This window comes from Nelumbo nucifera, chromosome 4, assembly GCF_055504915.1.
Source record: "Nelumbo nucifera cultivar China Antique chromosome 4, China Antique-T2T, whole genome shotgun sequence".
NCBI classification, from domain to species: Eukaryota; Viridiplantae; Streptophyta; class Magnoliopsida; order Proteales; family Nelumbonaceae; genus Nelumbo; species Nelumbo nucifera.
In genome coordinates this window covers 8,913,417-8,923,806 of record NC_142652.1, presented here as the reverse complement: position 1 = coordinate 8,923,806, position 10,390 = coordinate 8,913,417, and the positions used below count along the sequence as shown (strand labels likewise).

At 39.1% G+C, this 10,390-nt stretch overlaps 1 protein-coding gene and 1 pseudogene across 3 annotated transcripts; one reads left to right on the top strand and one right to left on the bottom strand.

Moving 5' to 3' along the window:
• On the top strand, nt 1-5,466 carry FRO8 (ferric reduction oxidase 8). 3 transcript variants are annotated; one of them, XR_734263.3, is made up of 9 exons: nt 1-419; nt 616-709; nt 796-981; nt 1,071-1,308; nt 1,415-1,742; nt 1,922-2,180; nt 2,554-3,230; nt 3,362-3,615; nt 5,336-5,466. XR_734263.3 is itself a non-coding variant. In XM_010250336.3 (8 exons), exons 1-8 carry the CDS (start codon nt 221-223, stop codon nt 3,541-3,543), a joined length of 2,163 nt encoding a protein of 720 aa, XP_010248638.1. In that variant the 5' UTR covers nt 1-220; the 3' UTR covers nt 3,544-3,784. The 3 variants fall into 3 exon arrangements, 1 of the variants encoding a protein (XP_010248638.1); XR_734262.3 differs by lacking the exon at nt 5,336-5,466 and adding an exon at nt 4,493-4,761; XM_010250336.3 differs by lacking the exon at nt 5,336-5,466 and having other exon boundaries at nt 3,362-3,784.
• Nucleotides 5,467-6,893: 1,427 nt separating this feature from the next.
• LOC104591968 (L-type lectin-domain containing receptor kinase S.1 pseudogene) lies at nt 6,894-9,782 on the bottom strand (annotated as a pseudogene).
• Nucleotides 9,783-10,390: the final 608 nt, after the last annotated feature.

Here is a 10,390-nt window from a genome sequence, read left to right as displayed (position 1 = left end):
TAGAAGAACCACCACGATTAAGGTTCTACAGTTCCAGAAGTGATCGAACCTGCTCTTCACAGGTGGGGACTGGGGAGTGGGGACCTATCTTTCAGTACCCTGCACGCTGCAGAGGGAAGGAAGTGTCCTCTCTCTCTCTCTCTCTGTTTCTTCCGTCAGACTCTATAAAAGGGAGATCAAATCCTTCTCAATTGACTCCAACTCACAGCTCTGCAATTTTATGCCAGAAAGTAAAAAAAGAAGAAGAAAAAAAACAGACATGCCGATGACGTCTATTCTTCTTACTGTTCTCAAGGTGTTGATGATCTTGATTTTTGCTAGTTGGGTTTGCCTCTGGCTCCTCAAACCCACAGAACTATGGACCAAATCATGGCACAAGGCCGAAGACAGTGCAAGGAACACGTTTTTTGGATACAACGGTACGCAACTTGTCCATTTTTCTTCTGAAATTTTCACTGAAACCTCTCTAGTTTATACACATTAATTACCTCTTTAAAGTGTTTAAGTAACGGGGGACTCTCATAGCAGAGCCGGCGCAAATGTATTAGTATTTACTACTTATTTGAACCGTGGCGGGAATTAGCATTTGAAATACGGATGATTTGCGTTTTGCAGGTCTCGATTTCTCGGTTTATTCGTTTCCCATTATTGCCGTGGCCATAATTGGATTCATTTACATGCATTTGCGTGCTAGGGAGCCAACAAGAAGGTAAGGATTTCTTACATTATTTTTGCACTAAATGACCATTTTTTTTTTCTGGATTTCTGAAAAAACTTGTTCCTGCTTGTTGACAGACAGAAGAGATTCCCAATCACCACGCTCTCCAATCCAGTTATTGTTCATAGCCCTCTGGGTATTATATCAACCTGGGAGCTTCTTATTGCAGCTCTCTTTGTACTCTTTCTGTTATGGACAATCTATGTTCATATCTCCAAGGACTTCAAGAAGCTGACACCTCCAAAATCATTGAAGTTGGAAGTGTGAGTACCCAAACAAGCTATCTTGATAGATCCCTGTTCATTGGATATCAAGTTTCTAAAACAACTGATATTTGCCCTATATTTTTCAGATGGCAGATTAAGTTTATGAGGGTGGGGATCAGATTTGGTTTGCTAGCGGAAGCGTGCCTGGCTTTGTTACTTTTTCCCATTCTAAGGGGAATGGCTTTATTTAGGCTATTTGGTCTCCAGTTTGAAGCTTCGGTACGATACCATGTCTGGTTTGGCACTGCAATGATATTTTTTGCAACATTACATGGCTCTAGTAGTTTGTTCATCTGGGGTGTTAAACATCGTCTTCAGGATGAGGTAAATCAAGGTTCTATCCATGACCCATTTTAATTTTTTTATTTTTTCAATTTCATGTGCTTTTAGAGTTTGTAGAGTTCTTGTTAACACTTTTTTTCATGAACAGATGTGGCTGTGGCAAAAAACAGGGCGGATATACCTCGCCGGTGAGATTGCTCTTGCAACAGGACTAGTGATCTGGATCACGTCTCTTCCACAAATACGAAGGAAGCGGTTTGAACTTTTCTACAACACCCATCATTTGTATGCTGTATTCTTAGTATTCTTCTTGTTCCATGCTGGAGACCGGCATTTCTACATGGTGTTCTCTGGGGTTTTTCTTTTTGCACTGGACAAACTTCTCCGAATCATACAGTCGCGACCAGAAACTTGTATTATTTCTGCTCGCATCTTCCCTTGCAAAGCTGTAGAACTTATCCTCTCAAAACACCCCAGTAAGTCTGCTACGTTTGACAGAAAATCAGAAGAAAAAAATTCAATATATACTGCTCTTTGAGAAACCTTTTACTAATAACAAGAATGAAAATGTTTGCCCAAAAAAAAATGATCCTTTTAAATTGGGCAAGAAAATTGAGTAGATGGTTCTCTTTAAATAGCCCTCTTCTATTTGCAGGATTGAAGTACACCCCTACAAGTATTATATTTTTGAAGATACCCAGTATCTCAAAGTTTCAGTGGCACCCTTTTAGCATAATTTCTAGCTCCTGTGTGGATGATGACACAATATCTATTATAATCAGATGTGAAGGCCAGTGGACGAGCACTCTCTATAACACAATACATGCTGCATTAGACTCTGGTGCTGATCAGGGAAAGTGCCTCCAAGTTGCAATTGAAGGCCCTTATGGGCCTGCCTCCACAAACTTCCTAAGGTGAGAAGGAAATTCTATTCCTTTTAAGTTGTTTCATAGCTTTAGAGGTGGGTAAGAAATTTTGTAAAATCCAATTGGTGGAAGTTCATTCTTGAGGTCACTAAAAGTGTACACTTAAGCTATGCTGCAGTGCAGTTTTATTGAAACAAGGGAAACAAAACCACAAAACGTGCAGGTACAGAAAAGAAAGAAATTATCAGAGTCATGAAGACCTCTATTTAAACTCTTAACAGACTCATCATGGCTTTCATTCCAGAATTAATGCGGGCATGGATTTAATTTAGCAACTGTTGTAATGTTCTCATCCTTGTCTCAGATAAAACTAATAGATTAGGCTGATTATGTCCTAACCTGAAACAATCTGTTTCTGCAGATATGACAGCCTACTTCTTGTCGCAGGAGGAATAGGGATAACCCCATTTCTAAGTATTCTTCAGGAAATTGCTTCTTCTCCAAAGAGCAAAAGGAGCAAATTTCTGACACAGATACAACTGATATATGTTGTGAAGAAGTCTCAAGATATCAGTCTGTTAAATCCAATCTCATCTGTAATTTTGAACCAGAAGGCTGAGCAAGGAAACAGTATAAAACTAAAACTTTTTGTAACTCAAGAAGAAAGATCTAGTACAACACTAAGAGAATTTCTGAGTGAGCTCTCTCAGGTTCAGACAGTCAACTTCAAGAGAAATTACTCGACTCATGCAGTGTTTGGATTTGAAAGCTTAGTTTGGATGGCTTCTGCAGCTGGGTTTTCCTCCATTATTTTCCTCATTTTACTTGGGTGCTTAAGCCGTGCCTTTCTTCATCATGAAAGGAAAGCCTCTGAGAAGAACCCATCATGGGTTACAGATCTTCTCCTTATATGCTCATTTTTTATTGCAGTATCTTGCACCACTTTGGCCCTGGCTTTTATGAGATGGAGAAGAATGAAGAAAGAAAATTTTCAGGTCTCCCAGAATCAACACAAGAGCACTGAAGCGATTTCCATTGAAGCAGGGGATACACTTGAAGAACACGAAATCCATTTTGGAAAGAGGCCCAACCTTCAAGGTACTATTTTCTTAAGATTTCCTCGGTAACTTGTTTAGGAAACTAAATTTCATTGCTTTTAATTCAACAGTCATTAACATTGGATCTGGAAGTTCTATCTTAATGTGTATGTCTTTGTGTGATCTAAGCAGACATACTTGCTCAATTTCCAACTCAGTCTGGGGGGTCAAATATAGGAGTTCTAGTCTGTGGACCCGAATCAATGAAAGAGTCGGTGGCATCGTTCTGCAAGAAAAACTCACAAGGTCCCAAGATTGAAGCCAAGAGAAGCAAGCCTTACTTCAGTTTCCACTCCCTCAACTTTTCCCTCTAATTTCACCTTCTTGGTACTTTCTTGGTGTGTGTTCCTGCTGAAGAATGATCTACTTCCATCAATAGCATAGAGGTAAAGTCATCTATTTTTCTTGTTATGTAATTTAGTTTGCAAATTTAGGCAGTCAAGGATTAAAATGTAACATAGCAGTGAACTTGACAGTGTAAGTGTATAGCTAACAAGTAATCATCAAAAAAAAAAAAGGTGTATAACTAGCAAGTAAAGTGACTTTTACACATAATCTTCTACTTGAGTAGTCTGTTCTTTGAGCAGCCCTCCTGATGTGGCAGAAACCAAGAGCAAGAGTGCAATTCAAATATTAGTGGTTGAGGGCATAGCTAGTAATTCGTCTATTAAAGCAGAGAAGACTAGGTGCTTATTTCTATTTCTAGATTAAAAGATAAAAGGTCAAAACTTGAGTCAAGCAAATGCAAATGGATAAAATATGTAGAGTGAATATACATTCACTTAATAGATTTTTTTTAATGTAAATATTTATTTGTTTTTCACACTATACTAGCTATGTATGAAGAAACATGAGATTTATTTGAAAGCATACTTTTAGGCTATGTTTGGTTTGAAGGAAAAGGTAGGGAAAGGAAGGGAAACATAGGAAAACCTATAGAAGGTTTGTAAAGGTTTCCCTATATTTCCCTTCCTTTCCATACTTTTTCCTTCAAACCAAACACAGCCTTAGAGTCTAGTGCAGCATGTATTGTAATCTTATGTATTAAACTCTGCATGCTGGGGTTGATCTGGCTAGGGATGCATACGGATTGGATTGGATGGATCAAATTCGGGTATACCCTCGATTCGATCTAATAAGATCCAATTAGTTATGAATTATATTATATTATATTATCAATTTTTTTATTACAATCCAAATCGAATTCAAATTTGAATCGAAATGGATATACCTCTTACCGAGTTCAATTTGATCCGTTTGCAGCTCTATAGCATCTTGGGAAAAACCATGCACTTGATGGCTTTTATGGGTTATTTAACCAATGATAAATTAATAATACCCTATGTCATTTGTGGTCCAATGAGGTCGAAATGGAACAAGACAATTCACAAAGGAGGTGACGATTGCTAAATCCATTGTTGGAGATGGAAGATGATTAGAGGATACTCTTTTTTTTTTTTTTTATTTCCTAATAATCTGTGACGGATGTCATAATATTTTGTTATACAAAAGATGTTTGAAGTCCAAATGACAACAAACCATCAGCCCTAGTTTCTAATGTGCAGTTTCTCTAATCCACCATTCCACCTTGCATCGGCAGCCCTTTCAGTTTCCAAGCATCCTTCTGCATAGAGCTCCAACTTTAACATAATTGTAGTTGTAGCTCCTTACGTTGAATAGTGTATGCCATCACAGTCCAATAGTTATATATACTAGATTTGTTAAATAAAACCAACTTATTATATGTGTTAATGGGTATGTTTCTGAGTAATGACCTTAATCTACATTTAAAGATTCTAATCTTATATTTGAGACACTCATAATTGATATGTAATCTAAGTGTTCCCAATCAATGGATCAACCTAGATAGCTCATCGTGTTAAGCTTGATGCATTCATGTTGCCTTGTGTGAAGGAGCAGTTTGTCTCAATTGCCAGGTCTAGACCCAAAGCACCAATGCTGGTACTTGTGAAATGTTGAATTTGACCACTTCTAGTAAATTCATGGACTTTATGATTAGTGGAGTCTTTGAATTATTGCATACAATCCTAGGCTTGATAATGGTACTATGTTAAAATCCTGATATATCTGCTTTTGATATGCTAGCCAGCGGTATCCTTTGGGGTGAATACCAGAGTATGTTGAAGCAGTTATCGATTAGTTATGAAAGCTATCATTGTTATAGGGTTTGCCACTCTGTCGGTCAGAGTGAATATTTTGGATATATTTCCTTGGATGAATGCTAAATCTACCAATTGTATATTTCAAACTAGGTTGAAATTAAAGATTTTCTGGGATTCATTTGAGTAAGAAGCATGGCACTGACTTGTTCTAAAAGTAGGGAATAAATCCTTCCCTTGTCCCTTGTTTCAGTGTTGGGCTTTAATGGCAAAATGGGTGCACTGTAAGTGTTTATTAAGCCCGTTTACCTGATGCACACTTAGGCTGAATTTGGAAGGAGTCCGCATACAAATATAGAATGTACAGTGCAAATACATACAAAATAATATAAAATATAAGGTTTTACACTCTACATATTCCTATTTGTACTCCTTCCAAGAGTACAAATGCAAATATGTAGAGTGTAAAACCTTATATTTTGTATGTATTTGCACTGTAGGTATTTGCATTTATACTCTTTCCAAACTGAGCCTTAAGACCAAAGGGTTTGGGCTCTGAGGGTGGCAAAGCTAGACGTATAAAACATGATGGACCTAATAATAGGCCCAATAGGCATGAGTGCATCCCCACTTAAAGATAAGTGAGAATTCAACCATGTGGCTCCCACTTGTATTAGCACTTTGTGTTTCTATTTTAGTTCTAAGTGGACTCCTATGGGTCCCACACCATACAAGCTTACTCTCCCTAATTATTCTTTGGGTTGGAGAAGGATTCTTGGAGTTGATTTGTTGGGAGTCAATTAATAGAAGAGTTTGGTTAGGGATCTTGTTAAATGTCATTTCCCAATTCAATAGGGATTACCCTAGTTTTTTTAAAGTCCAAATAAAAAAAAAAAAAGGTTAGGATGTACAGTTTTATTGCCCTCACCTTCTTCTAATTGTCGATTAGAATTAGCAAACTAATTGCTAATAGGTAAACACATTCAATTGTTGTTTGTTCAAGTTTCAAATCAGTTGTAAACCAGCCTTGATTGAGTTATAAGACACTTTGGAAGGCATACAAATTAGTTTCATATTCAACCTTTACATTAGAGAATTCATTGTGTTTGTTGTTGTGACAATCTGGTCGCCATTCATATCGAAAGGAACAAAACCTCCAGTAGAATTATAATTATTAATTTACAATACCGGGCCGGTGTCCGGAGGCGGACTCCATCCTTGCTGATTCGATGTTAGCTCAAATGAATTCCTATGGCTCAGTTTGGAACAAGTATAAATACAAATTTGTAAAATGTAAAACCTGCATTTATATCCACATATTTGTATTTTGTACGTATTTATTAGAGTCGTTGGATTCGGGGTGTTGGTTGGTGTGGAATTCGACAGCGGATTCACAAAATGACAACAATAGAATCCCAATCCCTTTTGTCATCTGTAACAAATTGCATGCAGTTTAGTCTGGGTATAATAAAAGTTGACTGCAACCCATCCCGAAAAATTCAAAGTTTGAAAGTACGAATGAATTCAACAACAAAATCAATCAATAAATAATTAAAGAGAAGAGGAATAATTGATGATTCATTCGGGTCAATCTCCAAGGAAAATAAAATGATTAAACAAAACAAAACCATAAAAGATAAAACATCCTTATATCCTCACTTCATGGATTAATTAGCAACAAGTGATAGTGACAGTGTTGGACAAGATACTACAACGCGGCGCGCCGGCTACCACAGAAATGAAGGAATCTACCCTTCCCTTGTATATCTGCACTCCACCTTCCTCGGTTCCTTGTTTAAGCCAGTGGCGTGGCGGGTTGATGCATTTCCATTCTTTGGAATTGAGACCTGGCCCCAACCCCGTATTGGACCGGACCTCAACTAGCCCCATACCCGTATTGATTAATTAGTATAAGATTCATGGGAGGGCCAGCAGCCGGCTCCCCACCGGTACCGGCCGGCGGAAACTCGATCGATTTCTGTGTACTGGGTGGGCATGTATTCATTCCAATTCCAATTCCAATTCCAATTGGTTTCTTTCCTCGCATTGCCAAAAGAGAGCGCAGCATGTCTTAGCTTCTTGATACATATCCAAGGCCAAATCTGAAAGGATCTTAACCTCCGTAGCTGTTCCTGAGAGGGATATAAACTGACGTGCATAACTTGGGAGGTGGAGGTGATTCATTACTACCTGTACCTGATAATGTCATCTCCATCTCCAGCGCCTTGCCGGAACCAACACTACCATGCGCAAGCTCCGACAATAAACTCCGCACTGGGGCCGACCCCTCTGCACTCGTCAGTATGCCCAACACATCCTTCATCATTGGTCGCTGCAGAGGGTCGGCATTACAACAAGCCAGCCCTAACATCAACACTGTCTCCATGTCCTCCACTCTGTACTCTCCGGCAATCCTTGCGTCTGCCGCCTCGCAAAGCCTTCCTTGTGCATAAAGCTTTCGCACCCAATCAACCAACAAAGGCTCATCCCATCGCAAGTCAATTGGCCTCCGTCCACACGCTACCTCCAGCACCGTCACCCCAAAACTATAGACATCGCTTGATGCCGTCGCACCCATGTTCACCAGCTCCGGTGCCATATACCCAAGCGTACCCACCACCCCTGTCGTCCCTGGCGCTTGCCCCCCGGTCCCGTGTTGGTACAATTTGGCCAGCCCGAAGTCCCCTAACCGACCTTCCAATTCTGAATCCAGCAATATATTGCTAGACTTGATGTCACGATGCAGCACCACCTGGTCCCACCCATGATGCAGGTAATTCAAGCCCTCTGCTACATGGACGAGCACCCTTCGCCGTCCCTCCCACCCTAACAGTTGGTTCGGCTTGTCAAAGATCCAACTGCTGAGGCTGCCATTTGGCATGTAATCGTAGACCAACATCAACTCGCTGCCTTTCCTGCACCACCCTCTCATGTGGACTAAGTTCTTGTGTTGCAGCCTGCCCATGCTTGAGATCTCCGCCATGAACTCTCTAAATCCCTGCTTGGAATCATGGTTGACGCATTTGACTGCGACCTCTGTGTTGTTGGATAGAGTTCCTTTGTATACTTTGCCAAAACCACCGAATCCTACAAGATTTTCTTTGGAAAATTCATTTGTTGCTTCGTTAAGCTCTTGGAATGAGAACCGGTGGGGCCAGTACTCAAGTTCCCATTCTTCGATGTTGTCCTCCTCTTCGCTTTTCCTCTTCCTTCGCCAAAACCAATACGATCCAAATAAGATTAAAATTATAACGGCGAAAGAAGAAACAGCGATTCCAAATATAACTCCTACAGGATATGACGGCTGCGAATGTGGAAGATGCGGTGTAAAACTTGGCAATTTTGTTGTGTTTATGTCAGGCAAAGAGCCAAATCCTTTATTAGTAAAGCTCCAAGCTAAGATCCTCTGCGCTTCTCCTGAAGTGTCCTTTGAGGCAGAGAACCCAACAAACATCTCGTTGGATATGTACTGGCCTATTCGATTGTCATAAAAATTGAACAAAGTTTTAGAAGGTCGAGAAACGCTTGCAGGAGCAATTGTGACCTTGATCTCGGGAGCGGTCCCGCGACTCCCGTCGAAATCGATCCAAACACGTATGTTCTCACCATTCCGCATATCAATAGGGACTACGTCACCGTCGTGGTCATGGTATTCGGCTTTCTGAACCTCGGAGGTGTCAATGCTGTTGAGGTTAACACCAACGTGGTTTCCATCCGGATCGTTGGTTCCTGGGGTGTAGCCGGTATCGAATTCAACGGCTAGGATAGGAGCAATGGAACGCCGGGTGGAGTTGGGAAATAGACCAAAGTATTGGTACGACGTGTCATCATCGCCGATGCCGAAAGAGGTAGAGTTGCAGAGAACGAAGGCAAGACCATAACCAGGGCTTGAACCGGTTGGAGGGAGTATGGAAAAAACAAATGAGGTCGAGAAGGATAAGAGATAATTAGAGTTATTTCTCATGCGGATTGGAAATTCGAAGAAGGCTCGTCCGACGGAGTACCCATCGGAGGCCTTTGTTAATTTAATGACAGAGGAATCAACTCGAGCATCCCCAACGAGTGTAAGATTCGTGTTGTCATTGAAGGAATTGAATAGGAAATCAACAGAGAAAGCGGAGGAGATGAAAAGGTGGACGAGGAGGAGACGGTACAGGTGCAACATCATCCGTCAGTTCTTCTTCACTTCACCAGAGATATATATAGAGAGAGAGAGGCTCTTGGGTAAATTTATAAACGTTTGTGAAGGGGAAGCACGAATTTCATTCTATGTATTCCTCGTGAAGAAGAGAAGGAAATGGTTCATTGTCTGAAGTCTTTATTTCTTGTTTGACATCATGCTCAGAAATCGAAGTCTATTTAATTGTAGCGTTGGATGTTTAATATTTTTTATAGTCGAGATGATGTCAGGTAGAGATCCATATTCGTGGATACGTCTCTCTGTCTCGTGTGTCAAACATGGAAGCTTCTGTTATATCCCAGTACAATTTATTATTTATACTTGTTTAAAAAACTTATCATGAATTTTCAACATTTCTCTTAACTTCATCGACTTTTCAGAATATTTAAAACTCACTATGTTATAAAATTTTTATTTTTCAAAACTTACAGGTTGATGTCAACATAAATAGTAATTTTCATGACCAAATTACTCTTAAATTGTGAGTTAGAGGAAAAATTGTCTTTTTCAGTTTTCAAACTTTTTGTTTTTTTTTTGCCTTTTAGTGTTTTATTACAATTCCAATGTTTTTTGTAATTTCTGTTTTTTTACATTTTTCTATTTTCTACAATCTATAACTTTTACTGTATTTTTGTTATTTATTTACAGTTTTTGTGTTTTTCTATAATTTTTGGTTTTCTTCTACAATTTTTATCTTCTAATTTTGTTTTTCAATTTCTATAGTTTCTATAATTTGAAAATAATTTGTTATTTTGTTTGCAATTTTTATAAATGTTTATATTTTTTTGTGATTTCTATGTTTTTTATGTATTTTATATTTGAAAGTATTTTTTTGAACTTTCTCCTTTTTTCATGTCTAAA